This window comes from Pituophis catenifer, unplaced genomic scaffold (genome assembly GCF_029215685.1).
Source record: "Pituophis catenifer annectens isolate HBS135680 unplaced genomic scaffold, rPitCat1.0.hap2 SCAF_12, whole genome shotgun sequence".
Classification (NCBI taxonomy): domain Eukaryota; kingdom Metazoa; phylum Chordata; class Lepidosauria; order Squamata; family Colubridae; genus Pituophis; species Pituophis catenifer.
The window spans coordinates 26,797,269-26,825,045 of NW_027256892.1; the positions used below are offsets into that span (position 1 = coordinate 26,797,269).

Genomic DNA, 27,777 nt, shown 5'->3' on the forward strand with positions numbered 1-27,777 from the left:
AGGAGAGCCAGGAGCTTCCCCCAAGGGGAGAACCAGAGCCAATGCCAGGGGTGCCTCTCAAGCTGGAGTGAGGGGCGGACAAAGGCAACGCCAGCCTCGCCCAGCCCACCTCTTGCCCAACAAAGCACCCAGGGCTGCCCTCTTCCATCAAGAAGCCCAAGCACGCAGCTTGCCTGGCCCCCTCGGCCTCCAGAGGGACCGGAGAGCAGATCCCCATTTGCAGCCAGGGCTCACCTTCTCCAGAGGCTTCTTCTGCTCTGCAGCTCTGCCTTGGCAGCCGCTCTGTATTTATATTCCTGGGGACGGCATCTTCTTACATCCACGTAGGCTGGTGACACCTCCTTGAGCTCTTGGACTTTAGCAGGAATGTGACGTGGAGGCCTGCATGGCCACAAGATTGCCGGTTATCTGCAGCTCCACAGCAGAATTCTTGCACGGTCCCCAGCCTCTGCCAGCAGGGAGAAGACAGCACAACCTGGGCAGGTCTAAGGTTGGGAGAGCAGAAGCAAGATTCTTGCAGTGATAATAAATGTAATGATACAATAATGATAAATGAAGTGGTCAGGAATGGGAGCAGCCTAGTAGGGGAGGAGGTTGTCCAAGGGGATTCTCCCCTGAAACCCTTCCAGACCTGGAGGCCCTTCTATATTGGGGAGGGGGGGCAGGCCAGGACCCACGTTCTTCAATGGGAAGGATTGGAGCCATTTCCACACACCCCTCTGCCCCGCACTATGAGCTTAGCCACAAAGGTGGTGGGGCTGTCCCTGTGGAAAAACACATCAGACACCCAGCCAGCTGAGGGGCCCTGGCCAAGGTCTACTGGGCTGGCTTTGCTTAGACTTGACATGGAGCTCAAGAGTCATCCCAGAATGTCATCCTGCCTGCTCTCAAGACTTCCAAGACTACAAAATGCCAAAGCTCCTCCCCACAGCCAAACCCATGGACGTCTGGGGCATAGACCCGTCGCATTCTGGACATAAATTGTTTCAACTTCTATCCTCAAAAAGACGCTATAGGGCACTGCACACCAAGACAGCTAGACACAAGGACAGTTTTTTCCCCGAATGCCATCACTCTGCTTGACAACTAATTCCCACAACACTGTCAGATAATTTACTAAGACTGTATTACTATTATTATTCTCTCCCTTACTAGTATCTATCTCTTCCCACTTATGACTGTAGCCATGTTTCTTATATCTTTGAATTATATTGTTTTTATTTATTTCCTAGTACGATTTGATAGCTTATTAGTAACCTTGACTATCACTAAGTGTTGTATCTTTTTATTCTTGATGAATGTATTTTATTCTCCTAATGTACACTGAGAGCAAATTCCTTGTGTCCAATCACATTTGGCCAATAAAGAATCTTATTCTGTTGTTCTGTTCTGTTCTGTTCTGTTCTGTTCTAGTGGCCTCCCCACCCCTTTGCCCTGTCACTTTCCGTGGGAGAGGAAAAGAGCAGAATCCAGAGAACCACAAATTTATTGGGGGGCTCTGGCCAGCAGGTGACTGGAGGAGGGGAGAGCCCAGAGGCGGTGGAGGAATTCCAAGGTCCCCTCCCTGCCAAGAGGGGGAGGCCGCAAAGGCTTCCTCCCTCCAGAGGCAGGGAGGTCCAGGGAGGCCTCCGGAGGGAGCAGCCTCCGCCCAGAGAGGCCGAAGGGACCCTTGCAGGCCCAACGTCTGGGACATTGGATGGTTTTGTGTCTGACGGGAGCCATTTGGGGTCCCGCACACAAATACAAAGTGGGATCCACATCTTGTGCCAGTTGCGTTGCTTCCCTTTTCAGATTTGGTGCCCTTCGGTTTCATCATATGACTGTTTACGCAACACACAGAACTATCATCCAACCGGCCCTGGCACGCTCCACTTGGCTCGTGTGGTTCATGACGTAGTTTGTGGGTTAGAACAGATTAGACGCCATTTTTCAAAGTGGGCTTTTCTCAGGTGTGAATAGCCCAAAAATCAGGGCTGGGCACACTCTGGGTCTGCCTTGCGAAGCTGCTCGGAGCTCTAAGGCAACATGGCTGGAATTTGACCAGAGCCAAAGGGGTGCAAAGCTTAGCCCAGCTTCTAGCAGATGTTTTGGACATCAGCTCTTCCTATCAACCCCCCCCCACACACACACACACCTCCTCCCTTCCCCCCCCCCAAGCTATTGTGGCAAGGAATTGTGTCTTCAGATCACAAACCTTCTCTCTTTGGCAGAGGGGAGAAGGCCCTTCCCTTCTGGCTTACAAAATACAACACAATCCGAGGAGGAGGAGGAGAATCTAAGTGGGTGGAGGCTTCCTCCAGAGACAATGTCCTTCACGGTGCCTATGCAACCAACGTTAGGGTTAGGGTTGCCCACCCCATTTTCAGTAGGTTAAAAGCTTCGCTCTGCAATCCTGCCAGCCAAATGGCGCTGCTGATGGAACGTGGGAAAGCCCTGGGTGGGCAAATAATCACTTGACTCTCCAGGTCCAGGCCGGGATGAAGGCAGAAGAGCCCACGCAGGCACTGAAACGCTTCCAAGACCCTCCCAGAGGCCTCCTCCCACCAGTTCCCGTCTGGCTTTGCCGAGATGGCGGTCTCTCTTTGCCAGCTTCCAGCCAGGCTCACCATGCCAGGCCCACAACCATGATGCCAACAGCAGTTCCAAAAGCAGGGAGCCTCCCCCACCCACCCACTTGGACCCTCCGTCTCTCGCCACACTACTCTTCTGCAGTTCAAGTTTTGGCTACCCCAGGGAAGGCACTGGCCAAAGTCTGGCCATGCTGGCACCTGGGTCCAAGAGAATCAGTATCGCATTTGTCTGACAAAGCAGACCAACAGGTCTCTCGCGTGAGTGCTTCTTGAAACAGGGACAGAGATCGTGTCTAGAGACTGAAGGTGCCCCTCTGCTCTTGCCTCTGAGCATATGCAGGGTGCCTCCCCCCATCCCTTGAATGAAACAGGCAGCACAGAGATTCATGCTGTGTGGATTTGAAGGCTTCTCCTGGGGTAGAAATAAACTAGCTTGTTTAACTGACCCCTGGCTGGGCTGGCTGTCTTATCTGGGGGTCACAGTCCAAGGCGAGGCAGGGCTGTTGTGCAGGATGAAGGGGCCAACAACACCCTGCAGGGTTCAAAGGTGATCCCGTTGGTGCTGAGAAGCCACAGGTTGCCAGAGTGTGCTGGATTGTGTGGGAGCCCCAAAGAGCCTGTGGAAAGAAACAGTCTCCAACACGACCTTGGCCAGGAGCCAGGGCTGCCCTCGCCACGAAAGACCCAAGGCCAGAAAAAGAGGAAAAAGCTGGACCCTCTGGCTTGCTTTGGGAAGCCATCCCAGGCAGAGTCTCTGACTTTGCACTGACCTCCCCCCCTCAATCTGGACCAGGCCCCCTGCCCCGCCCCACCCCAAGGTGACAGTCTCCCCAGAGGACTATGCTAGTCGGGTGGATTTGGATTCCTTGTTTTTGTACCCTGATTTCTAAAGTCTCCCCAAAAGAAGAGCTGGCACAGAAACAGGCCAGCCTGGTCCCAGCAAGCACAGTGAATTCCCAGCTACCCAATTTAAGGCCTTTTGGGGGAGGGGCAGATTTACACACACACACACACACAGGCACACTTCCCAAGAGACTTGGGACCCTCTCCAGGGACTGCCAACTGACTGTGAAGCCCCAAATCAGGAGATGGTAGAAGAGATGGTCGGCTAAGTGGTGTCTAAGTTGTGAGATGCCCCACACTCACACACCAGAACCTCCCCCGGCATCCCTTGGGAAGGAGACCCCCAGAAAATCAGCAGCAGCCCCGGGAGGAACAGGAAAGAGCTTCGCGGGCGTGGGAAGGGCTCCCTCGGCCAGTGGGTCTGTATTTCTTTCACAGCGGCCGTCATTGGTGTTACATTTCCCTGGCCAGTCCAGCTGGGTTTCCATGCCCAGCAAAGAGGAGAAGGTGGCACGGAGCGAGGCCCGCCATGCCCACCCCGGGGCCAGGCCAGGGCTCTGAGAGGCGCTGCTCGGGGAGGGGCCCTGCCAGACCAGCGGCCGAATTTCCCAACCCCAGCAGAGGCGACCGCAGGGCAAGCCCAGCAAATGGGGGCCGGCGGGACGGAAGCCCCCCTGCCCTGGCCCGGCCCCTCCCCAAAGCCCCCCCGCCGGAACTTTGACCGCGCAGCCCCCGGGGGGGTGTAGCCGGGGGGCGGAGGGCTATAAAGGGGGAGCGGCGGCCGCCCCTTCGGCAGTCCGGACAGCTCCTCGGGAAGCCCAGCCAGAAGGTGAGAACTGGCGGCAGGCAGCGCTGCGCTCTCCGCACTTCCCAGGCGGGTCCCGCGGGGCAGGCAGGCGGCGGGCCGAGGAGAACCGCCGTCGCTTCTCTCTCGGGGGGTCTGAGCCCGTCTCTCGCTCTCTCAGCCTACCTCGCAGGGCTGCTGTTTCGAGTTGAAAGGGCAAACTTCACTTTTTCCTGGAGAAAAGGTGGGAGAGGAGCCTCACCCACCCATTGTGGCAACGCCGGTGCCAGCAAGGGGCTTCTGGGCGTGTGCAGAAGGCTTTCCGACTGTCCTGGGGGAGGGGCGCTGGGACCCTCGCCTGCCTAAGCCCTGGAGGGAACCGAGCCTGCCCCCCCTCCCGCCGGCCGTGCCCCTCGCTGCCAGCCCCTGACCCTGCCTGGCTTCCTTCCCCTTCTTGCCCCTTCTTTCGAAAGGAGCCCACCCAGGAGCCACCCCGACCCTCCCTTCCACTAAAAGCAGCCCCCTTCCCTTCCAGGCCAGCGACGACCCCTTTTCTCGGCACAGGACCCTCCAGGGGAAGATGAGAATCCCGCTCTTGCTGCTGCTGGCGCTGCTGGCGCTGCTGGCCACCGTTGCACGTAAGAGGGTGCCAAGGGCCAGGGGGCTGAGCTGGGCCACAGGGTCTCAGAGAGCGGGAGATGCGCTCTTCTCTTGCCTGGCTCTTTCCCTGCCCCACCCCTCAGGTTTTCCCCCCCCCCCCTTGATTCCCAGGAGCTGAGGATGACCAGGAGACGCTGAGGACACGTTTCCAGGGCTTGGTCCAGAAGGCGCAGGAGCACATCGCCACTATCCAAGCATCCACCGTTTACCAGCAAGTGAAGTAGGTCTTGGGGTCTCTGGCATTTTGGGGGTGGGGAGGAGAGCCCAGGGGGGCTGCTCCTCCTGTGAGGGATTTGGAGCAAGAGGTGGGAGGGGTTGGGGGGGGGCTGTCCGCAGCCTCTGTCCCTCCAGAGTAGCAGAGCATGAACCTGCAGGAGAGCAGAGCTGGCAGCTTCAGAGCCAGTCGTGGATCCCGTTGCTTGTCCGGCTTCCAGAGAACCGGGGCGCCTCTCCAGGCTGCCTCCCAATTGGTCAAGACTGTGACCGGACTCTCGTTTTGCACAAAGCCTTGCTTTGGCTAGCAGGACAATCGGCTGGCTGACCGAGTAAATTCTGCTTCTGCACCTTGAATCTTTGCAGCCGCCGAGACGCCCTTTGGGCTCAGCGCGCCTCCAGCTGCTGCCTCCCAGCCCAACAGGGCCTCTCGGGGGAGTGGGGGAGGATCTGTTCCCTGAACTCCCTTTCCTCCCCTTCTCACCCCACCTCAACTCTCTCCAGGGAATTGGCAGAGGCTGGCATTGAACGTGCCCGGAACGCGTTTGAACAAGTAAAGACTCAATTTTCAAACCTGCTGGAGAGAAATCCAGCATGAGTCTGGAGTCCATTCCACACCCAGGGACCCAATGGAGCAATGGCCATCCTAGCCGTCCTCAGGACCAGGTGCAGCTCTCCCTACTCCTGCTCCTCTGGGGGCCCTCAGTTCTTCTACCCCCCCCCCCATACCCTGTTTTCTGGCTCCTCTAGTGTGGAATTTTCCTCATTAAAAGTAGCAGAACGTTGCATGTTTGGCTTTTTTCCTGCGCGCCGAATGGATGGGCATCCGCCACCACCACCCCACCAGTAGGAGCCCTGCTGAGATTTCAGAGGGGCATGAGGGGCGGTGGGCTTCCATGGCTCCTCCTTGTCCGCAGATAATAGTCACAAGAGCTGAGGTCTGTCCCCTGCTCAGCCCTGCCCGGTGCACATCTTGTGGAGGGGAAAGCAGGGAAGGCCCTGCCTAAGGTCCCTGGGGGCCAATAAGACACAAACCTGGCCTGGGGGGTCTTACATGCTGCCGTCAGGGACTTTGGCTATGGCCCAAAAACCTCTCATGGGTCCTGCCAACCCCAAAATGATTGCATTCTAGAGCACCTGTTTGCTCCTGACATTAGCACCCGAACCCCACTGTGGGGAAACGCCACCTTCCTGGGGAGACAGACCCTTTGCCCCAAGCATCCCCCTTCCTAGCCTGAGGAGCCCCCCACCCCAAGCTCCGTTGGACTAAATGTGGGGGAGGAAGCTTCCTTCCCATCTCCTCCCAGCTGTCAAAGAGACATGGAGGAGCTTTGGATGAGCTGAATCCCGAGTCTCTCACTGCTTAGGTCCCCCCCCCGGCCCCCCATCATGCAAGTGGACACAGAGATCATTTGTATATCATGTTTTTTTTTTTTTATTTGGCACAAAAGAAGAAGAAGAGAAAGAAGTCTAGGGAGGGGACATGAGACTGGCAGCCAGATTGGGGTGAGGGTGGGTTCCGGCCTTCTGCTGCCTTACAAAGGAATTGCCAGCCTCCTCAGCCACTAGGATGGGTCACCGGGACCCTCGCAGGGGGGAGAGGCAGGGCTGACTGGGGGGCACCCATGCAGGGCCTCTAGGAGCTCTGCTGCTGCACCTCCTGTTCCGAACCTTCGGCGGGCACAAGCAAGGCCTTGGCGTTCCCCAGCAGCTGTAGCAGCTCCTCCCGGACCTTTTCCCAGAGGGGCCCGTATTTCTCCCGCACTTCGCTTAGTTGCTGCTGCAGCTCGGTCTGCAACTCGGTGAGCTCAGTCCGGGCACTCTGCTCCAGCGTCTTGGCCTTCTCCTGGATCAGCTGCTCCAGCTTCTGGGCGTAAGGAGCGGCGTCCTTACGGAACTTGTCCACATGGCTTCGCAACTTGTCCCGGAAATCCTCGGCTACCGGCCTCAGCTTCTCTTGGGCCATCTGGTTGATGTCCTGGGAGATGGTTCTCAGCTGCTGGAAGTAGGCGGCCGCGTCGTGCTGCACGCCCTCCCGAAGCCTACGCAGCAAGGGCTGGATCTGGGTTCCGACCTCCTGCACGTCCCTAGTCAGCTCTTCCTTCAGCTTCTGCCAGGCTGCCTCCAGTTCGCTTCTCACTTCTTGAAGGTCGGGGGCTATCTGCTCCTTGATTTCTCGCAGCACAATTGTTAAGGCTTCCAGCTTCTGCCCTAAGTTCACTCTGCAACAGAGCAAGAGATGAGTCAGAGGCTACAGCTGACAAAGAAGCTGCCCCCACAGTGCCCAGAGCATTTTGAAAAACAATGACCAAAAAAATAAAAATACATATTTTGCTGGATGACAGGGCGGGAAGTTGATCTGGCTAGAGAAAATGACATTATAACCAATAAAACATAGAATCCTAGGACCAGAAGGGACCTCAGAGGTCTTCTAGTCCAACCCCCCCACCCGGTCCTATAAGGTAGACATACGCAGCTCCCTCAACTGTTCATACAATTTAGTCTCCAGACCCTTTTGATCTTTGTTGCTCTTCCCTGCACTCTTTCTAGGGCCTCTGCATCTTTTTTTTCCTGTCATGGTGGCCAGAACTGGATGCACAATTCCTAGTCTTATTGGTGTGGTACAAAGCTGTATGATCACCTCTTGTAATCTTGATGCTGTCCCTCTGTTGATGCCGCCAGAACTGCATCGGCCTTTTTGGCAGTTGCAGCACATGGCTGGCTCAGACTTCTGGGGGTCCACTAGGATGAAGTCACCTACCTATCATTTTTTCCCACCTCTAGATTCTCCCCAGGGTACAACAGAATAAAACCAACAACTCCTAACAAAAACACCAAAGATTAAAAAATATTTTAATTTTTTTTAAAAAAATCACATTGTTTTAGTGAAATGCCCATGCCTCAGATGATGAAAGAGGAAAGGCAATGTGTTAGTGATTGCTAAGAAATGAACATTCGTTGCTTTTTAAAGGTTCTTACAGGAGGGGAGCAGAGCTGAAAATATATTATCTGGCGAATTAGTTTCATTTTAAAATCACGAGGTTTATTTCTCATTTCAATTTTTTTTAAAAAAATATGTTGAGTCACTGATTTTCCATAGAAAGATGAATTGATCTTTGGCTGCCGCTCAAGCAGAGCCGGGGGCACACCTTGTACTTCACCTACGTTTCAGTTTATACATCAAGTATTTGGAAGGTGAGTCAAATTCAAAGCATATACAAACCACCTCTGAAAAATCTATTGATTTGGAGTACTAATCCTTGTTCGGCCCAAGCATTGCAACAAACTCATTCCTGGTGTGATCCAGGTCCAGCAGGCAACCGGCTCTCTTGCAGTAGCAAAAACATTAAAGCCGCATTTAAAGAGGAGCCCAGGAGACGCCACCAGCCTCTCTCAGGTTGCCTTAATCACTCAAGGACCCTGGGGGAGGGGGGCATGAAACTGCCCAAGAGGCCTGCCCCCCCCACCTCCCACAGGGAGGGGGCACAGAGGGGGCCATCTTCACCTTGGCATGGCTGTTCTAAGGCTCCCTTTTGCCCGGGGTATGGACAGCTCCCGGCCACCTGGAGGGCCTCCACAACAGGGTCACACTCCGTCCCTGAGCCCGTCCACCCACCCTCTCACCCTGCCTGCCTGCCTGCCTGCTGGAATGGCTCATGGGCAACCTGAACACAGAGCCCAAGGGGGCTTGTGCTTCTCCCTCCGGTCTCTCTCCAACAGGTGCCCCCTCTGAAATTGTCTTTTCTTTTCCTTCTTCAGTTCCTTTGGGGTTTGTTACTCATTGCTTCTCCATTCGAGTTTTCTATTCAAGAGGCCTTTTTATCTTCCAAAACGAAAAATTGCCAGCCAGGACTTCTTCCATCACCAGGGCCCAGGTACCCTCCCCCCCTCCCCTGGGAACCAGTCCGGCTGGCTCTGGCTCTTCTGCCCTCCACCCCCAGGGTAGCACCTTGGACCCTCCCCCGCCAGCAGCCTCCTCCTGCCCTGCCTGTCTGCCAATCAGCCCACTTGAGTACATGGTGGGGGGGAGGGAGGCTCTCAGCCCTCCAGAGCAGCCACATCTGCCTCCTCCCAGAAAATCCCACAGCTGCCCCCCCCCAGCCTGCCTCCACCCCCACTCCCACCCCAAGGTGTGCGGCATTACTCACTGCAGCTCCTGGGCCACGGCAGAGGAGTCGAACTGGACCACGGCTTGCTGGATTGCTGACTTGGCTGAGTCCAGGTACACCTGGCCCAGCTCCTGCAGGTGTTCCAGGCGGGTCTGCTGGGGATCGTCATGCTGCCAGAAGTAGCGGGCCTGGGCTCCTGCAGGGCAAGGCGGAGGGGGCTCAGCGAAGACTCTCCCTTTGCGGCTACCCGAAGGCAGCCCTTGCTACACCTCCGCCTGGAGCCCCCAGCGGGAGCAACTGCTCTCCTGCCCACTATCGGCCAGGAAGCCTCGTCTCCCACACCCAGCCCACCCCACCCTTTTGGCTCCTCTGCCCAGAGACTCACCTGTAAGGAGCAGGAGGGCCAGGACAAGATTGAGGTTCTGCATCCTGAACTATGTTCGACCCTGAGAGTGAGAAAAGCCGTTGGGAAAGAGAAGCCCCCCCCCCTGCCTCTGCCCAGACCCACAGGTCCATCTCCCGGCATGGGCACTGGCCCAAAGGAAATCGGGCTGAGTTGGAAGGGTGAAGGGTGGCTTTTAATGCCCAAACACCATCTCAGCCGAGGATCACCTTCTGCCCTGGCCATCCCCAAGAGACCCCGAGCAGTGCCCCAGCCCCTGCTGCTCGTCCCCACACCAAGTCTTCCCTGCCACCCTCTTGCCGGCGAAGGAATTGGGCGGATGGGTCAGCAAAGAGAGCAGCCGGATGAAGCCAAGCCCAGCAGGTGCCCGCATCTTACCAGCCACTCGGGTGTCTGCCGTGGTCTTTGCTGCATGGAGTCGGTGGAGGCTTTTTATACTGGCCAGGTTGTTTATTGCTGGAGATAAGCAGTAGCTATAAACAGGGAATTCACTCCTGAGCTATGACTATGTGGCGCTTAAGAGTTCAAGGATCAAACACATCCCCAGGCAGGAGAAGCAGGGACAAGAGAACTCGCTGGGATCAAGCCAAGAGCCGGGCTGGGCTTGGGGCCAGGGGGCGTACCCAGCCGGCCAATGGACCCTGAGCAGGCACTCATCGGCCAGGAGCAGCAGCAGTCAACAGAGGGCCCTGGGGCTCTTGGGGGAGGCTTAGTGGCCGTCAGGGCCCTCCGGCCACGGGATGCTTTCACTCCCCTGGCAAACTGACGGGAGGTCGGGTTCACCCCAAGACCAACAGGCCAAGCCAGCTTTCCTCCCCCTACCAAGGCCAGGCCCTCTCTGTCCCCCTTCTGCCCCAAGCAGCAGAGCAGTGGCCCACCTGGGCAGACTCCCAGGTGCAAGCAGCAGAGAGGAATGGGGCACCAATGTCAGCGGAGTGGGGCAGACCGGCAAATCAATACCCCTCTGGCAGAGAACATGCACTCCAAACGTTCTGGATGGAAGGTGGGCTTTGCGGAGACCCCCTTCCCCCCGAAAGGACTCATCTGGGGCCTGTGCAACCCCTTTTATGGACACGAGAGCATGAGCTGGTTTGAGTTTCCAACCAGGCCTAACAAATGATTCAGGATCCGCTGAGTTGGGCTGCATGAGAAGGCAGCAAAGGCCTGCACTCTTGTGGTTCTCCCTCAGACTTGCTTCTCCCATTGAAGCCACTCCTGGAGGTGCCAAAATCCAGCCCTGAGCCCTGCTTGGCATGTGGATGATGAAATCAAATACCCAGCACAACCACCAGCCCAGCCTGAAGGAGGCTGTCCGCACGGCTGCTATCCTACCACCCCTGGGATGGAGGTGGGGGGGGGGCTCCTTTCTTTAATTCATGCAGCTGGGCCAAGCCACATGGGTGGGGGGCTTTGCTTTTCTCAACAGTCAACACTTGTCAGGGTTGAGTGCATGTCCCACCCAAGTGCTCCCACAGCCAGATTTTCAGAGAAGCCCCTGGGGGCACCAGACCGGCTCCCCTGCTCTTCTCCTAGCCTGCAACCAATCACCAGACTGGGGGCACAAGGATGGAGGTGGGACACCCACCCTTCTGCTGCAACCAGCAAAATCGGAGGGAGCTGCTCCGAATTCTGGGCCAAGACACCCCCCGCCTGTGCCGCTGGATGAAATGGTGCCAAGTTCCTTTTCGCCAAGATGAGCTGCTACCCTGAGCAAGCGGAAGGCTGGCCCAGAACACCCAGAGGAGCCTCAGAGGCCCACTTTGGACCATCTCCCCTGGAAACAGGGCCCTACGGTGAAGGAGCTGCCCAGCGAGGAAGACAGGAGAGCAGGCCTGGCCGTGGGCACACCTCGGGCCAAAGCTTTGGAGCTGGCAAAGGCTCCCAGTTCCATGTCGGGAGAGAGAGGAATGGCAGAAGCGTGGGCCCCCCTCACTCGATGGCTGCTCTGGCCGGCCATTTCCCAGAGTTCGGACAGAGGCTTCTTGGCGCTGACCTAGGCATGAGGAGGAGCTTGGCCCCGTCAGGTCAGCAGACAAACCCTGAAGGCTCCGAGTGAGTCCAGCTTTCCATCTAACTAAGGGAGGCCGGTTGGGGCGCTGGTGTTTGCCAAAACTGTCAGAGCCACAGAGGGGGGCTGCTGCCACTGCCCTCAAGGCAAAAAGGGCCCAAGTCACCTTTGGGGAGGCAATCCCTTAGAGCAGCTCCTGGGAGACCCCTCGTTTCTCCCTGCAAGAGGCTTGTTTTGGGGCTCTTGGGCAAAGGAGCCCCTGCAGGGCGTGGTCAAAGTCAAAGGGCAGAGCTTCACCTGCAGCATTGCAGCCATCCTCTTGGCTCTTTTCACCGCCCGATGGATGCCCTGAACCCACCCACCCAGGTAGAGGAGGGCTGGGCTGGGCTGGGCAGCAGCTTCTCCAACAGCAGCAAGAGAGGAGCGAGACCAGAACTGAGAGCCAATCAGAATCGAGGGTTTATTTGAACAACTAGTTGCAAACAGCCCACCCACCCAAAACTGAACTAAGAATTTACTGAAAACCTGGGGGACCTGTGTGTGTGTGTGTGTGTGTGTGTGTGTGTGTGTGTGTGTGTGTAGGCTCTTGTTTTAGTCCAACATAAATGAGAAAAATACTCTGGACATTTCCCCAAAACAGAAATTATAGCAAAGTATGTTATACATTCAACATATACTGTAAGTACTGATTATACAATACAAAGCAACAATTAAAAAAAACCCAAAACTGAAAACAAACAAACAAAAATGTGATACTGCAAAACAGCCCAGCCCGGCATGCCCCCCCCCAGCCTGTTGGAATAGGGCTGGGGGGGAGGGGGGGCGCTGCTGTCACCTCCCAGGTAATGTAAACAGGAGGGCAAACAAGCCGGAGTCCAGAGCTGGTGGGGGGTGGGGGTGGGTGGGCCACCTTCGGTTCCCCCCTCCTCCTAGAAACGGGAGCTCCAGTTCTGATCCGGCCCAGAGGAGGAGACCAGGTGCTCCCGAAGGGGAGGGGGCTCAGCCAAAGAATCAGCCCTCCAAGGGGCCCTGAGCTCCCGTGCCGATCCGGAGAGCTGCAGGGAGGCTGCCCTTTAAAAAAAACTCTTCCAAAGAGTCAGTAACAGGAATTCGGGGGGAAGCTTCCGTAGGTCCCCAAAGGCAGAGAGACGATGCCAAGCCCTCCGAGGCACACAAAGCCCTCTTCGCCCAGTCAGTGCCTGAAAAGGAGGGCTCCTCCGGAGGGCAGGGCAGGCCGGAGCAGAGATGCCAGGCCCGGGGAAGAGCCGAGAGAGGGGGAGGGAGCAGGGGTTAAGCAGCACGGCCAGGGGCAGGAAGGCATTCTGAATTAATTTATTAATATTAATAATAATAATAATAATAATAATAATACCAAAAAATTTACTGAAACAAATTCCTACATGATCTGGAGGGAAACAAGTTAAAAAACAAGAACCAAACTTTCTCAGAATTAAACTAAAAAAGGAAAGATAGCACATGATATGAATGAAAAAGAGGTACAAAAAGAGAAAAAAAGGTTGTTTGAGCACAATGACAAAATCCAAACACAGAAAAGTCAATAAATGAGACACAAAAGCAATATTGCACCGCGGCCAGAAGAGGACCGGGGGGGGGGGAGAGAAGAGAGAGCCTGAATCCAGAGGGGGTTGGGGGTGGGGGGCTGTCGAGCAACAGAAGGCAGGCAGGCAGGCAGGCAGGCATGAAGACGGCCCCAGCCCAGCCCCTCGGTCCCTGGAAAGGCCCGTCCCAAAGTCTGCTTATTGCTGGCTCCAGCGAGGCCAGGGAGGCGCCTGGTACCCTTGTGGTTGTGGTCAGTCCATCTCTGCAGCCCCCAGAGGGGCGGTTGGCGCTTCCGGAACAGCTGGCATCACAGGCAAATATGGCAATAACGAACATCCGAAAGGGACAAGCACGCTCTTGGACCAACGAGGAGGAGGAGGAGGAGGAGGAGGAAGAGTCACCACCGCCATGAGGTTTCCTTCCCAGAGAAATGCGATGGCTGTTTGGTGCAAGGCTGCAAGATACTGTCGGTTTGAAATGGACCTTTTCACTTCGGAGCGGTACACAACCTGCCAAGGCAACGCCAGGAAGGGAAGTGTGAGCAGCTGGGCCGGAGTGGCAGACACAACCCCGGGCCCTCCAGCCCCCCCCCCCGCCCCAGGCCCTGCGGCACCTCCAGCCTCCCTTTGGTCTTCTGGCTGCTGAGCCAGGAAGCCCCAAGGGGGTCCGGGATGCCCCAGTCCCCGATTCAAACGTGCTCTTGGCCCCCCGGCCCACCCTCAACAAGGGCCAGCCAGGCCTCCCCTCCCTCCCCCCGTTAGAGGAGCCAGGTGGGGCACAGACTCACGGCTGCCATCGGCTTGCTAGACCCCCGCTTGCTCCACCCCGAAGGGAAGCTCCGGGTGCCTGTAGCTCAGCAGGACGTCGGTGACACAGGTGGAGGGGTAGCAAGAGGCGTTGAGATGCTGGCTGCCCTCACCCAAGCCGGGCTGCTCCTGGCCTTCCAGCTGTTCCCCACCATCTGGGGGGGGAGAGGAAAGTGAAACCCCCCTCCTGGCTGACGGGCTCAGCTGCCATCCAGCCAGTCCAAGGCCGAGAGAAGGCTGCCCTCCTGGGGCCACAAGCTGGAGAAGCCCCCCCCCCAAGGTCCTCCCCAGCACCGTGTCTCTGGCACTCACCCCTCCTCTCTCCCTCGGGGAGGGGCTGGCTGCCCACCAGGGAGCTCTGGCTGAGAACAGCATCGGCCATCCGGGCAGAACTAAGTGCTTTCCCTGCCATGAGGCTCATGCCCAGCAAAGGGTCCAGTTGCACCTGCAGGAGCCGGGAGGGGGGGGGAGAGGTGGATAAGAGAGGGGAACCCAGCCCCACCCACAGCACAAGGAAGGGGCTCAGGCACTGCCCCAGCTAGGCCCTCCTGCCCCCAACGCACATAGGCATCGTCACTGTTCTGGATGGTGTGGTGTCTCTGCAGGGGCCGGGATCTGGGGTGAGCGCCAGGAATCATTCTCACTGGGTAGGCCGTGAGCCCCTCCGCATCGGCCATCTCCATGTGCCCGGGCGAGGTCCTCTCCTGGCCACCGGTGACCATGTGATCTGGAGGGGCGAGGCAAAAGAGGTCAGGAGCCCAGGACAGTCTCCCAGCCAGCCTGGTCTTCTCCCCCTGAGGAAAGGCCGTCTCCTGATCCGGGCCCTTCTGGGTCGCCAGGGGGATCCAAATCAGGGGTCCTGGCCGCTTAAGGTCAGCAAAGGCCATGGCAGTCAAGGAGAGCGTTTCCCGGTGGCCGTCTGGGCTCTGCCGCTTCTCCTTCCGCTTCTGGCCCTTGTCGGGTCATCTTCCCTTCATCCCGAATCACTCCGCCCCCCCGCCCCCCCATCACCAGCAGTCAGGCCCCCTGCTTGCCAGAACACCTTGACAAAGCCCCGCTCCGGCCTCCCACTCCCCCGGCCAGACTGAGCTCCACATAACTGTAGCGGCTCCTACTACGCCCCCTCCCCTTACCTGCTGCTCTTCCAGGGCTCCCAATCCAGCTCACCTCCCCCCACCCCCACCCGGCGGTGCTGGGATGCCATGGCCCGAGAAACGCCAACCCCGCCCCAGGGGAAGAGGGGGCCACCTTCCCCCTCAGCTGAGCCAGAGAGGGCCTTTCTATCCACAAGGCACCCCTGGAGAGGGGCTCTAGCCAGCCCTGGCGGATGGGAGACGGCCTTACCTGGGCAGGGCACTTCGCTCCGACAGAAGGGGGAGACGGCCTGGGGCCGATACAGGTGGGCTCCCAGCTCTGGCTCACCCTTGGCAGGCCCAAACAAAGAGTCCGAGTCCCCAGGCCCCCCGATGCTCAACAGGAGCCGCGTCTCGGGGCAGCCTTTGGTCTTGTGGCCTGGGAAAGGGTCCCTGGGTCCCTCGCACAAGCAGTCCGCCGCTTCCTCCTCCTCCTCCATGCTCTCCGAGTGCAGCAGGGCCGAAGGCGGGGCGTATCCGCGGGCCGCCCCCGAGACGTGCGAGAGGCACTCCTGTCCCCTGACTTTCAAGAGGGGCTGGGGGCTGGCGTGGGGGTGGTAGAGGTCAGTGTTTTGGTAAGGCAAAACCAGGGGAGGCCGGTCAGAGAGTTTCTGGGCCATGCTGGGGAGCCCCTGTCCCGCCTCCCCTTGGCTCATCTGCCGGAACAGCTCCTGGAAGTCCTGCTGCTGCTGCTGCTGCTGCTGCTGCTGCCGTCGCTTGATCAGCTGGGCCACCTCCGCCTGGGGCAGCCGCAGGTCCGGGTGGCCGGCCAGCGAGTGGCGGGGAGAAAGCAGCCCCTGCAGGATGGGGGGCACTTGCTGGCGCCGGCTGTAGTCTGGCGGGGTCGGGGACAGCAAGGCCTGGTGCAGGGCGGAGGCCGCGTAGTGCTGCTGCTGGCTGCTCTGGGGGAAGCCCGGGAACTGCTCCAGGAGTGGCACCTTCAGGGCTGGGGCCGGAGGAAAGCCAGCGGGGGCCGTGGGGCCGAAGCTGCTCGGAGAGACGCGGGACGGCTCAGGGAACAGCTGAGGGTGGAGGTGTGCCTGGGTGTAGCCTGTGGTGGATGGGTACCTGCCAAGAGGGAGGAGGGAGCCCCCAGAGGGGCCAGGTCAGAGGGGGCCGCCTGGATCGTTGCCCGGGCCAAGCGGCTGGGGGAGGCCCGTTCTGCTCGTAGCCTGCAGGGCCCAGCCAGGAGTGCTGGCCCTCGTCGCCTTCACCCAGCTGGCAGGGCCATACCTGTGGGAGGACTCGGCGCTGTCTGCGCTGAGCTGCTTAGACAGGGGCCGGTGTCCATAGGTCAGGGAGGCCATCAGACTGGCACGATGGTGCATCTGCAGCGGACTGGCGCTGGGGGGCATGGGCAAGCCCCGCCCGCCCTGCAGAAGGCTGTTGCCCTGCATGAGGTCGCCAGGCTCCTGCATCGGGAGAGGGACGGGCTGCCCTGGCTGCTGCATGCCCAGGCAGGGCAAGGCCAGGCTAGGGGGCGGGGAGCGGTTCCCAGGCTGCTGGAAGATGTTGCCGTGTGGAGGCGGAGGCGATGGCGTCCCGCCCTGGAACGGGGTCTGGGAGGCTGCACCTGCAAAGAGCAGAGCCCTCCTGACGAGCGAGTCCCGACCCCCTCCTCCCCAACCACCGCTGGCACTGCCTGGGCACCAGAGAGGCCTCGTGGAGCGAGCCCGAATTCTGCCCGGCAGCCGACACCTACTGTGGGTCTGGAGCAGGCTGCTGCTAACGGGCGGGGGGCTGCTGTCCGTCTGCTTGAAGAGATGATTGCTGGGGTGGCTCGGGGGTGGGCTGGAGGGCTGGATCTGTAATCTAGGTGCACAAAGAAGAAAACCAGAGGGATCCCCTGGGTGAGTCGGTCCCTCCCTCCCTCCCTCCCTCTGGCCAGCTCTGGACCTTCCCTACCCCAGCGGGGCCCCAAGCAGAACGCCTGAACCTCAGAGCAGAAGCCGTGCCCTGCTGGGACTGAACCCCTCTAGTCCAGCAGCTGTTCTGCCAGGGGCACAAGGAAGCCCAGCAGCTCCCCCAGGCCAAGAGCCGCCCATCCCCAGGACTTCCAAGAAGGGCCCAACCTGATGGCCAGCACCAAATCTTTTGCTACCAAATTCTAATGTTTAAGTAGTAAATTCAAGCCCAGAAAATGAAAGGCAAAACCCAAACCCAGGCAAGCATGAAACAGAGCGAGCAAAGCTAGGGAACGAGGCCTTCCCCACAGAAGGCCCCGTGTTCCCAGGGCAGGAGCGCTGGCGTTCTTTACACCTGCATTTAATTCTCTCTCACAATCCCAGGGTTTCCCCTCGTCCTCCTCCTCCTCCTCTTCCTCTCCCAAGCTCAGCTTTATTCAGCCGAGGGCGATTAGCCGGTTCTCATTTTATTGCTGTGCTCAGCAACTTCTCTGCCTGGTTCCTGCAGTCTTTTCCCACTGAAAGGGAGCAGGGCCACAGCTCCCCCTGAGGTTCCTGTCAGCCGAGAGATTTCAGCCAGGACTTCCCTGCCCTGAGATCAAAGGAGCCTCGCTGCGGCTGCCCCAGAAGGACCCCCGTTTCCCTGTGGGAGGTGTGGGGAGAAGGAGGCTTGGCTTACCTCTGGAGCTGGTGAGTGAGCAGAGCAGGCTGGTTTTCGCTCGCTGCTTGCAAGGGGGGGGAAGGCTGTGGCGGACGGATGCAGTCCTGTGCAGGGAGCAGAAGAGGAAGGACAGAGAGGAATGCGGTGAAGGGGGGTTCAGCAATGGGCGAAAGGAGAGGCGCCCCTGCATCACAGCTGCCCTGAGATTCAGCAGTCGGGCCGGATACCTGCAGGGCAGCCAACTCTGCAGAAGGTCTGCCCCCCTCCCCCTTCTCTATGCCCCCCCCCACCTGGATCTGCTGATGAAGGATCTGGTGGTGCTGCTCCTGCTGGTACAAGAAGTGCTGCTGCTGCGTCTTCTCCAGAGTCCTCTCGTCCATGTGGCCCCCGTACATCTTCTGGAGCTGCTCACACTCCTGAAATAAGCCCTGCTGAGACTCAGCCCTGCGCAGAGCCAGAGAGGAGGGGCGGCAGCAGGCCTGGCCTCGGGGAAGGGCAGCTGGGGTTACCCACCAGCACTGCCCAGGACGGCAGGCCCAGAGGCAGCTCCCTCTTCAAAAGAAGCCGCCCGCTGCTCGCCCCGCTCTCCTGCAGAGGAAGGCCTGAGGAGCCTCTTGGGCATCCCTGTCACACTCCCTCCCTCCCACCCTTCCCCGCAAGCACCCTTGGAGCTGCCAGCCAGAGTGGGGAGTCCACTGAAGCTTCCGGCAGCTTCCCTGGCAGAGGGCAGCCAGAGAGGCCCAGCAGCCACCGCTGCCTGGCCAGCAATAGCCCTGCGCACCAGGGACCCTGAACCGAAAACTGGCATCTCTTCAGGGAAGAAGAAGGGAGTTCCTCCGGGCACTACAAAAGGTTCTGGGCCCAACAGTGAGAAAAGTGACCAATGGAAGATGCCGCCCTCCGGCCTCCAAAGGCAGCCCTGCAGATCAGCCGCCCACGAGGCCGTCCAGCCTGGCGTTGCTCTGGCCAAGAGGCCCAGCTGCTTCTCCCGCGCTCGGCCCTCTACCTGCTGGAGCTGCTTGATGCTGCTGTGGTTGCCCATCTTCTCCAGCTGCGCTTTGAAGGCCTGGATGCTGGCTGCCCCATCCGAGAAACGGCGCACTGGGGAAAAGCGCTCTGTGGGGAGGTGCAGCGTGTTCGAGTCCTTGTAGACGTAGCTGGGGACACAGAGGGAAGGAGGAGGAGGAGGAGGAGGAGGTGGTGGTTAGGAGGAGCAGCTGGACCCCAGGGCCATTTCCCCAAAGTCCAGCCTCCCCCCTCCACTCCTCCCCCACAGCAGGACAGGAGCCACTTGGGACGAAAGAATCCGATCGCTGGCTGCCTGCCAAACATCCCCGACTCATCTCTTATTGGCCAGAGCAAGTCCTGGCAGTGAGAAGCAGCCCTCCCCCTGGGCTCCAAAGCCATGTCCATGGGGGGGAGGGGAGGGGAGATCTGGCTTCAGGGCCTTTCTGGCCACCTCCTGAACTCCCAGGGGCATGGGGGAGAGGAGCTGGGGGGTCTCCGCGGCCCCTGCCCCTGATGCCATCTTTCCAAGACCGGGAAAAAGCATTTGGCATTTGCAGCGCTTGCTTCTTCTCTTTGCCACAAGAGCTCAGAAAGGCTGCAGCTGATCTTAACTACAGGAGGAGCAGAAAGGAACCGCCACTGCAAGGTGCCGAGACCAATCCTCAGGTGCAAGGAGGTGGTAGGACTGGCAGAAGAGAAAGGCTTGGCCAGGCCTGCCTAAGGCCCCTCGGCTCCAGAACAGACTATCCGGAGGGATCTCCATCAGGGTCCGGGCTTCAGACGAATGTATTCCGGTTGGGGCTGGTGGACCTGCTTAGCCGGCAAGGCCCAGGCTAAGACATCTAACGTCTACGGAGAACTTCCGGGAGGGATTTAAAGGGCGCTTTCCCTGGGAGGCCCTGGACGAGGGCAACTGAACCGAGTTTCAAGGCAAAGAAGAGACGTTCCTGGACAGGAAGCAGGCCAAGACGGGGGGGTTCAGCATCCCCCCCCCTCCAAGGAATCAGGCTGGCCTTTGGGCGCACTCATCTTAAGCAGTTACGTGAAGCCAGCCCTGGCCACGGAGGCCAACCAAGGGAGTGCTTGATATGCACCTGGCCTGGGGCTACCTCAGACGAATCCTGGGAAACACGGCCAAGTTCCTCTGCTCCTGCCCACACTGCCCTGGTTACCAGTTGCTTCCTTGGGCAACCCCCCTCGCCCCATGGCCTCAGCCTCCCTCTCTGGGAATGGGCTTCCCCCAGGGGCCTCGTGGATTGCAGGAGAGGCCCGTTCTCCAGACGTGAACAGCGCTTAGCGTTGGCTTTGGGCTTCTTGTCCTGCAAGCACTCCCGCCTTGGGCCTCCTGTGAACGCTGTGTGAATCTGAGTGACGTGCATGATCTGGACAGCTAGCGTAGAAATCTTCCAACGAACGATTAAAATCAGCCAAACCATCCCATTCTGTCTTGGACTGAGGAGAAGGGGGAAAGAGGAGAGGCCAGGGACCCCACCCAGGCTCTCCCCTCCTGTCAGATCCATGAAGTCAGAGTGGCTGAGTGGGCTCAGCCTGGCAAAGGGGCCAGCTCCTCACCAGCTCAGCAGCCTGGTGCTTCCCCAGCCCAGATCCCCCACCCTCAACATACCACTTCCAGGGCACTGCAGGCCCTCCCTTCCCTTTGCCTCTCCTGAACGAGGCTTGGCAGGTTGACTAGCAAACTCCACGGCAAGGGCCTCTCAGGCTTCTTCTCCTCCCCCCAGCTCAACAATGGCAGATTTCAAGTCATTGGGCCATCTCTGGAAGGGCCTGGGAGCCTTGCATGCCAAAGCCTCCATGCAGCTACTCTCCATACTGCCTGCCTCTCCCCCCACCCCCAAGCCACCCTCCTGTTCTACAGCAACGCAAGGGCTGTGGCTGGGGGGGGGGGGGCAGAAGTGAGCCCTCCACAAAGGCTTTCAGGTGGTCCTTCACGGCTTCCTGGGGCCTAGCAGAGCGGAGGGAGGGACGAGGCGGCCCAGAGCAGCTTCAGCCAGCAGCCCAGCTGAGTCACAGAAGGGGCGGACGCTTATCTCTGCCCTTTGGCTTGGCTTCCAGCGTGGCACCCATGTGGCCCAGCTGGCTCAGAGTCCACCTGCTCCACCGGTGACATCATGCTCTGCCCGGGGAGACCCCCAGCTCCCCTCAAGACATGGGGGTGGGGGCTCAGTGGGGGCAAACGAAGGCGAGGGAGAGAGAGGGAGCAGAGCCCCTCCTGCTGGCCTTCCCAGGGAGGGAAAGGAGTTTCGCACCGTCTCATCTCCAGCAACAATGTCCGAGGCTGAGAGGTCATTTCGCAAGGATCAACGGTCAGCACTGCTGCCTCTGCCCCTTCCACTCTCCCCCCCACCCCCCCTTGGAATTTTAGCCTGGAAGAACTGCAGGCCAAGAGGCCACCCTAGCACAAATCCCCTGGGCGAGTTATTGACATGGACAAGGTTCAGAGGTGGTTCTCCGAGGGTGGCCTGGAGAGGCAGCCCCTGTGTCAGCACAAACACAGGCGGCTGGGTGCTCTGACCACGTCATCCCCCCCCCTCCTGCTCACAAATCAGAGTCTATCAAGCTGCTGATGCTGTTGCTGAGGTGGCGGTTTTCCAGCTCTACCCTGGATCCACCAAGTCACGGAGAGTTGGCAGGCGGCCACCCACTTAGCCAGCTGCCCACCAAGCTGCCTTCCGGGGGCTGACAAAGCCCCCACCTCTGCTCTGCTGAGGGGCTCAGCGCTGACCTCCGCCCTGCGAGGCCCAAGGGGACAGGGAGCTCGAGGGGCCACCGGCAAGCGGAGAGCGGCAGGCGTCTGGGCCAACTGCAGGAGCTTCTGCCCTCCTCTGAGGGGCAGCGTCCCAAGCGTCCGGTGCCGCTACTCACCGGTGCTGCTCAGGTGCCAGGTGTGCGGCCCGGGAGCGGAAGGGCTGCTGTCCGAGCTGCCTCTGCAAGTCGGGCGGGATTTCCGCGGTGGGGTTGGTCATGGCCAGGGTGTGCCTTTTTGACCTATTGGCCAAGTATCTGCAACGAGCGGGAGCAGAGGAAGTGAGCGGGAGCCCCTCGGGAGGAAAGGCAGCGCCCGGGACCTCCTGAAGACAGATGGGCAGCAGCAGTGGCAGCAGCAGCAGCAACAGGGGGGGCAGCCTCTTGCCCACCTCTCCATAGCCTTGTATGAGGGACGGGGCAGAGAGAGGCAGAGGAAGAGAGAGCGAAAGGCCGGCCATTTCTGGCACAGCCCCACTCTGGAGAAAGCGGAAGGGCCAGAGAATTAAGCCAAGCAGGTGGAGATGCGAGCAGGCTCACCCAGAAGGAAGGAGGGGCAAGAAAGGCTACCTCAGCACCCGTGTTGGGCCCCCCAAGGAGGGCAAGGCCGGCAGGAGAACCACTCTAATGTGGCCCCCACCAGCAGAATTCAAGGGCTGATGGGGCACAAAGGGTCAGAGAGGCCCAGCCTTTCAGCCCGGCAGAAGGAGGCCATCGAGGCAGCCCGTCCAGTGCAGGGCTGGAAGGAACAAACGAAAACCTGGTGCCTTTTCCTTCCGTGTGGGGCAGACTCGGGAGCACCTGGCCCACACCTAAGGCTGCAGGTGGGGCAGGCTGAAAGGAGGCTGCTGGCTAGCAATGACCATGCTTCAGCTAACCGGGATGCCAACCTATGACCCGTAAGAAAAACAGGAATCTGCCCCAGAGAGGGGAAGGCTGGGAAGGGCCTGCCTGCCTAGACCGGTTTTCCCCATTCTCTGGTAACTGGCGGGAGCGCAGGAAGAGGACGCATCGAAGGAAGGGCACGTAGGGCAAGGCGGCCATGAGGAGCGCAGCAGCAACGCTTCCCTCGGCCACACCGCCATGCACACACACACACACACACACACACACACGCATCCAGATGACCCAGGAAGAAGCAGAAGACGACATCAGTGGCCACCGCGCAGGCCAGCCCTGCCCCATCTGTGTTGGGGGGATGGGGTTGGGGGCCATTTTCTGACCCGCTGCTTGCTCTGTTCTGAGCCCTGGGGAGCAGCCTTGCCCAACAGGAGAGCCCGTCCTAAGCTGCCTCTCTAGCCCGCCAGGTTCAGGTGGGGAGGAAGAGCTCCCTCTAGAGCAGCCACCTGGCCTGGGATGATCAGTGAAAGAGAACCGGAAGAAGCCGGAGGGCAGAGGCCGGAGGAATTCCGCTCATGCAGCCGATGACTCAACCCCTGGCTAAGTGAGGGAGGGAAGGCGCACCGCTCAGGGCCTGCATGAGGAAGAAGGCAAGATCTGTTGGCCGCCTTGTCGTTTAGGACGGGGGTCACCAACTTGTTCAGCCAGCAGGCGCCTTTCCGTGATGTCACAGGAACCATCAAAAAATCTCATCTCTTATTTTAAAATTGCCTAGATCTTGCAAGTTCTCATGGGAGATTTTAAAAACGAATCTGAGAGGACCTCTGCAAAGGTTGGGGGGAAGAAACACGCCGGTATCAGCTCTACGAAAGGGTTGGCAGGAGCACTTCCAGGTTGCCTTCACTCTTCAAAGGCAAGACGTGAGAAAGATCCTTTTCTGCTAGAGTTCCCGGGGAGGTTCCGCTCACTCTGTCCCACTCTGAGGTCAGGCAGCCTTTAGAGCGGCCTCACCCGAAGGACCTTCCTCTCCTCTGCTCACTAGGCAGCCTCTGGGGCAGATGGCCGTAGAGTGGCCACCTTAAGGGTTCCTCTGTGCTCTAATGACGTCCCGGCCGTCTCTTCCCCTTCTCTGCTCCCATGGGAAAAGAGTAGCCTCACTTCCAAAGGAGCCTCTGTCCTAAGCATGGGCCAAGGGGCCTGGGAGTCAGGCCGGCCAGGTGCCCGACCGCTCTGATTGCAAGAGAGGCTCAGCAGCAGATCCCGAGCTGCAATCCAAACCGATACCGAATCTTGGACTTACCAAAGACTTTGGGGGCCGTAACCCATTTCATCAGATACTCTAAACGCTCTAAAGGCAGCAAGGCCCCTGGGGGAGTTATTGCCCTTCCTTTGATTTCTATAGCTGTTCATCTCAACCAGTGGCTCTCGTTTTTACCACAACGGCCTCCTACCCGGAGCTCTGGGAATCAGCAGTCAAGGCCACTGCCAGTCTTTCCCAGCGCAGAAGCTACAAGGCAAAGCCCTTCGGCTGTAGGAAAGGAAGCCGCTGGGCACCAGCCGGGCAAGTGCTGGGTGCCTCCCCTGGAGCGTTATACTTACAGAAGGCCGCCCCTCCCCTCCGGTCAGTGCAAAGAGGTTAGTGAGAGAGAGGAGGGCAGGTCCAGGCAGCAGAAGCCCTCAGCTCCCAGGGAAGCAAAAGCAAGCGGAAGCCCCCGGGAGGCAGGTGGGAGCGTTACCTCTGCACGGCTTCCTGGTCTGGCTCCCCGTCTGAGCTCTCCTCGTCCACGGGGGTCACAGCAGGCACTGCCTGAAGGGAGACAAGATCACTGGCTGCGCTTGGCCAACAGCTTCTCCAACGGCCCCCCTCCGAGGAGGAGGAGGAGGAGGAGGAGGAGGAGGAGGAGGAGGAGGAGGAGGAGGGCAAGGCAGAACAAGCGGCCCATCCCACAGGGCTCAGGAAACAGGTCGGCAACACCAAGGCCCACCAGCCCTCCCCAGGACCCAGGCTGGATGAGCAGGGAGGAAAGCCAGTTCAAGGCCTCCTCCACCCTTGACCGGGGGGTCTCTGTCACCTGACACAAGCAAGCACAGCCAAGGAGGCCCTTCTTGGAGAGGGGGCCCTAAGGAAGTCGGGGCTTACGGGTGTCATGGTCACGAGGGGAGATGGGCCTCGAGGACGCTTCAGGAGCTGCTGGGCGTGTAGCTGGATGTTGGCTCCCCCGTCGGAGGCCCTGCGCCCCAGCGGCCCCATCCCATTCAGCAGCTGCAGCGTTGGTGGCTGCAGCAAAGACTGCTCCTGCAACAGAGCTTTCTCTCACCGCCGCTCTCTGCTCAGCTGCCCCTCGCAAAGGCCGGGACGGGCGCTCTCTGTGCCCCCCTCTCAGCATCTGGGCTGAAGCACCCAGAGGAAGGGAAGGTACCTTGTACTCCAACTGGCCGGTCGGCTGCAGGTGCTGCATGGGAAGCATGTTGGCTGCCATGTTCACATTTGGGGCCACCTGCAGGAACGGGGCCTGTGGGGCGATTCGCGGGAAGCCGGGGAGCAGCTTCTGCAGATCCTCCATCACCTCAGTGCTGCCAAAAGGAAGAGACAAGTGCTTGGACACCAGAAGCTGGAGACCGCGGCACACCTGCCATGGGTTCCACAGCTTCTTGGCCAAACTGCTGGGGGAGGGGCTGAGAAGCAATCCCACTAATAGGCCCACCTGTTACTCGGAAGGGACTGAAGCGGGGGGTGGGGGTGGGGGTGGGGGTGGAGGGGGGTCAGCACAGCTCACCGAGGATCAGCCACACCAACGGTGTGTCTTCGCATGGAGAGGTAACGGACCAGAGCTTCGGGAGATGGCTCCTCTCCTTCATCGCTGTCCAGGTTCATGGTACCATCCGTCTGTAAGGGAAAAATCCCAGAAGGAGGAATGCAGGAGCTTCCGGAAGAGAAAGGAGAGACCCCGAGAAGAAGCCCTGGATGGAAAGGCTCTTACCTCGACTATCTGGTTGTCTGGGTTGATGAGCTGCACTTGTGGGACGCTGAGGCTCACCGGGTTGCCAGCAGGTTCTGCCTGTAAAGCAGACCCACCACCCAAATACTGAATGCCCTGCCACCAAGAGCTGCCTTGCCCCAGGTTCCACACACAGGTCCCCTACCAGGACAATAGTGGCTTTGCTCAAGAGGGGTGGGGAAGACCATGTGAGGCCTCAGCCTGGACTGGAAACAATCCAGGAAAGAAACTTCTAAGAGCTCCGGTTAGAAGTATTATCAGAAGAGAAGAGAAATTAAGTCCACCTCTGACTTTCACACAGAGACGGGCAACGTTTCCTCTCTTTTTCTCTGGAGAGGCCTGCCTCTTTTGTGGAGAAGGGGGGGGGAGCAGTGGCTTCTGTCCCATAAGCCACTCCAGCCGGGGAGAAAAGGAATTCTCACAGGGAACCCTGCTTCAGTTTGGCGGTGACAAAGAAAGGCCCCTCTCCATCCCCCCCAGTGAAGTCCTCCTGATGCCCAGCTTGCCTTCCCTTGGCTGGGCCACACTGGAGCCCTGCCCACCCCAGAGCTTGGCAGGTAGTCAGACAGAGGGCAGAAAGGAACCCAGCCACAGCTCCACACGGTGTCCGTCTGCCAGGCCAGAGCAAGAGAGCCATTCCCGGTTCACCGGAAGCTCCTAGGCAAAAGCCCCCAAGGTGCTGTGAGGCCAGGGACGAGGGCCCCCTCTCTGGGCTTTGCGCTTGCTGGCTGCCCAGCAGCGGAGCCGCCTCTGGCCCAAGACTGACCTGGAGACTGGCAGGTGCTGGAAAGGTCAGAGTCCGGGGAAGGCTGGGCAGGGCCGAAGTACGCAGGGTTTTATGCCTCTTCTGGCGATCACAGAGAAGGCTGTAGATTGCACTGTAGTGGTCGTAGGCCTCTGTCCTCAACGACTAGGAGGGCACAAAAGCCACAGGTCACTCTTCCCTGCCCCCAGAGCGTGCCTAGAGGTCCCCGAAGGGCCAGTGGCCTTGGTACCTGGAGGGTGCGCTCCTTATCCAGCCCCATCTCCGCCATGGCCAGCAGCACCTCCTCATTCAGGGGCTCCAGCTGCCTCTCGGCTTTCAGCTGCTGACATTCTGCTATTAACTGGAAAGCAGAGAACTTTTTCAGGGCTGCTTGTTCCCACGACAAGGAAAAGTACAGATCCTCAAAGGGAGGAGTGGTTGCAGCTTATGAGCTGGCTGAGCAGGACGTCATCCCCCTCTCCCCCCTCCCAAGGAAATTTCCCAGCCCCAAAGAAGACCCACCACAGAGCTGAGAAATGAGAAAGCAAGGCTGGCAGCGAAATCAGCCCCAGGGACCCCACTGGCAGGAACAAGCCCCTTCCTTCCCTTGTGGGGAGCCTACGGATGTGCATCTGCTCTAGGGCTGGCCCCACCTTTACAAAGTCCCCTTTACGCTGACCTGGTCGCCCAACCTACCCCACCTGCTTTTATACCCAAACGTCTTATGAAAGCCAGTAAAACGAAGGAACTCACTGCACTGAAGTCGGTGTCTGCTTCCCCAAGCTTCATCCACTTGTGCTTGCAGATCTGCTCCATGGAGAGCCGTTTGCTCGGCTCCAGCACCAGCATGTGGCGGATCAAATGTTCACACTCTGCAAGAGAGCAGCTGGGATGGGACCGGAGGACACGCTCCATGGGATGCTCCTGCATCTCCCGAGGGTCCCTCCTTTGCCCTTCGATCTGCGGCTTGATGCGATTCTCAGAACGGGAGTTGGTCCTTACCAACTCGCTCTCCTACTGCAAAGGGCAGGCACCCCGAGCCCCTACTCCACCAGGACCCCACGGCCAAACTGTGATGCTGCAGCCCCAAGAAAGGGGTCCAATGCCTTGCTACGAGGACCACCCAGAAGCAAAGCCCTTTTTACATGGCCCATCTGCCCACAACTGATGCTAGTTCTATGTTTGTTACCGTCCTCGAGAACCTAAGAAGGATACTGATCCAGCACAGAGGGAGCCTTAGTCTGGCCGGCCAGTGCCCCACATTCTCTCCTTCGGTGTGCCACAGAGTGGATGGGGGGGTTGACCTTCCATCCATCCTGTGTTTTCTTAAATGCTTCACTTGCATTTTCCCCCACAAAAACTCCACGAAAAGTTCTGGACTGATACCACCATTCTTCTACGGAAGGACGTCTTCTGCCTCTATCAAAGCACTGAGGTTCATCTAATGGGCCCATGTAAACACAAGGCCAAAGTTTGACCATCTCATTCCTGGCAGGAATCAGGGGAACCACAGAAGCAGCCTGCCTGCTCAGGGCTTGTGTGCTGAAGGTGACTTGTAGGTGAAAGCACCACTGTTCCAAAGCTGAGCCCAGCTGGGACATTCGCTGGCCTGATCCTGGGCCTCCCTAAGGCTGCCCCTCCCTTCCATGGCAGAAGACATACAAGTTCTAATTAATCAGACCACAGGAAATCATTTTAACACAGTTCTGCAGTAGGCAGAACTAAATTCCGCCCACTGAATGTTAGATGATGGCTTCCTGCTCACAGG

The 27,777-nt window shown here is 59.0% G+C and overlaps 3 protein-coding genes across 5 annotated transcripts in view; 1 reads left to right on the top strand and 2 right to left on the bottom strand.

Annotated features, from left to right (window-relative positions):
- The first annotated feature begins 4,140 nt into the window (after positions 1-4,140).
- Positions 4,141-5,856, top strand: APOC3 (apolipoprotein C3). The gene is made up of 4 exons (XM_070952361.1): positions 4,141-4,242; positions 4,733-4,835; positions 4,969-5,077; positions 5,575-5,856. Exons 2-4 carry the CDS (start codon positions 4,778-4,780, stop codon positions 5,666-5,668), a joined length of 261 nt encoding a protein of 86 aa, XP_070808462.1. The 5' UTR covers positions 4,141-4,242; positions 4,733-4,777; the 3' UTR covers positions 5,669-5,856.
- A 625-nt stretch (positions 5,857-6,481) lies between these two features.
- Positions 6,482-10,047, bottom strand: APOA1 (apolipoprotein A1). Its single transcript, XM_070952484.1, has 4 exons — positions 9,961-10,047; positions 9,565-9,625; positions 9,219-9,375; positions 6,482-7,292 (listed from the first exon to the last, which is right to left on the bottom strand). The coding sequence occupies exons 2-4, from the start codon at positions 9,605-9,607 to the stop codon at positions 6,707-6,709; spliced, it is 786 nt and encodes a 261-aa protein (XP_070808585.1). The 5' UTR covers positions 9,608-9,625; positions 9,961-10,047; the 3' UTR covers positions 6,482-6,706.
- Positions 10,048-12,011: 1,964 nt separating this feature from the next.
- The window catches only part of SIK3 (SIK family kinase 3), a 47,638-nt gene continuing 31,872 nt past the window's right edge, over positions 12,012-27,777 (bottom strand). Inside the window, exons 7-25 of one of the 3 annotated variants that reach the window (XM_070952188.1) lie at positions 26,763-26,881; positions 26,260-26,370; positions 26,031-26,174; positions 25,247-25,324; positions 25,043-25,152; positions 24,686-24,839; positions 24,406-24,561; positions 24,002-24,072; positions 21,546-21,683; positions 18,661-18,811; positions 17,945-18,070; positions 17,673-17,758; positions 16,792-16,901; positions 16,323-16,662; positions 15,301-16,157; positions 14,520-14,683; positions 14,269-14,401; positions 13,938-14,111; positions 12,012-13,659 (exon numbers count right to left, since the gene is read on the bottom strand). In XM_070952188.1, the coding sequence (XP_070808289.1) occupies positions 13,954-14,111; positions 14,269-14,401; positions 14,520-14,683; positions 15,301-16,157; positions 16,323-16,662; positions 16,792-16,901; positions 17,673-17,758; positions 17,945-18,070; positions 18,661-18,811; positions 21,546-21,683; positions 24,002-24,072; positions 24,406-24,561; positions 24,686-24,839; positions 25,043-25,152; positions 25,247-25,324; positions 26,031-26,174; positions 26,260-26,370; positions 26,763-26,881 (3,206 nt within the window). In that variant the 3' untranslated portion in view covers positions 12,012-13,659; positions 13,938-13,953. Of the gene's footprint in view, positions 13,660-13,937; positions 14,112-14,268; positions 14,402-14,519; positions 14,684-15,300; positions 16,158-16,322; positions 16,663-16,791; positions 16,902-17,672; positions 17,759-17,944; positions 18,083-18,660; positions 18,812-21,545; positions 21,684-24,001; positions 24,073-24,405; positions 24,562-24,685; positions 24,840-25,042; positions 25,153-25,246; positions 25,325-26,030; positions 26,175-26,259; positions 26,371-26,762; positions 26,882-27,777 lie in introns of all 3 variants that reach the window. The other 2 variants (XM_070952190.1, XM_070952189.1) reach the window with 2 other exon arrangements.

What these genes read in the sequence shown, in the direction of transcription:
- APOA1 (XM_070952484.1), bottom strand. Translation starts at nt 9,607, where the DNA reads ATGCAGAACCTCAATCTTGTCCTGGCCCTCCTGCTCCTTACAG. An exon ending in GGCCCTCCTGCTCCTTACAG is followed by an intron (nt 9,376 to 9,564) that starts GTGAGTCTCTGG and finishes CTTGCCCTGCAG; the next exon opens with GAGCCCAGGCCCGCTACTTC. An exon ending in GCCGTGGCCCAGGAGCTGCA is followed by an intron (nt 7,293 to 9,218) that starts GTGAGTAATGCC and finishes GCTCTGTTGCAG; the next exon opens with AGTGAACTTAGGGCAGAAGC.
- APOC3 (XM_070952361.1), top strand. Translation starts at nt 4,778, where the DNA reads ATGAGAATCCCGCTCTTGCTGCTGCTGGCGCTGCTGGCGCTGCTGGCC. An exon ending in GCTGCTGGCCACCGTTGCAC is followed by an intron (nt 4,836 to 4,968) that starts GTAAGAGGGTGC and finishes CTTGATTCCCAG; the next exon opens with GAGCTGAGGATGACCAGGAG. An exon ending in ACCGTTTACCAGCAAGTGAA is followed by an intron (nt 5,078 to 5,574) that starts GTAGGTCTTGGG and finishes AACTCTCTCCAG; the next exon opens with GGAATTGGCAGAGGCTGGCA.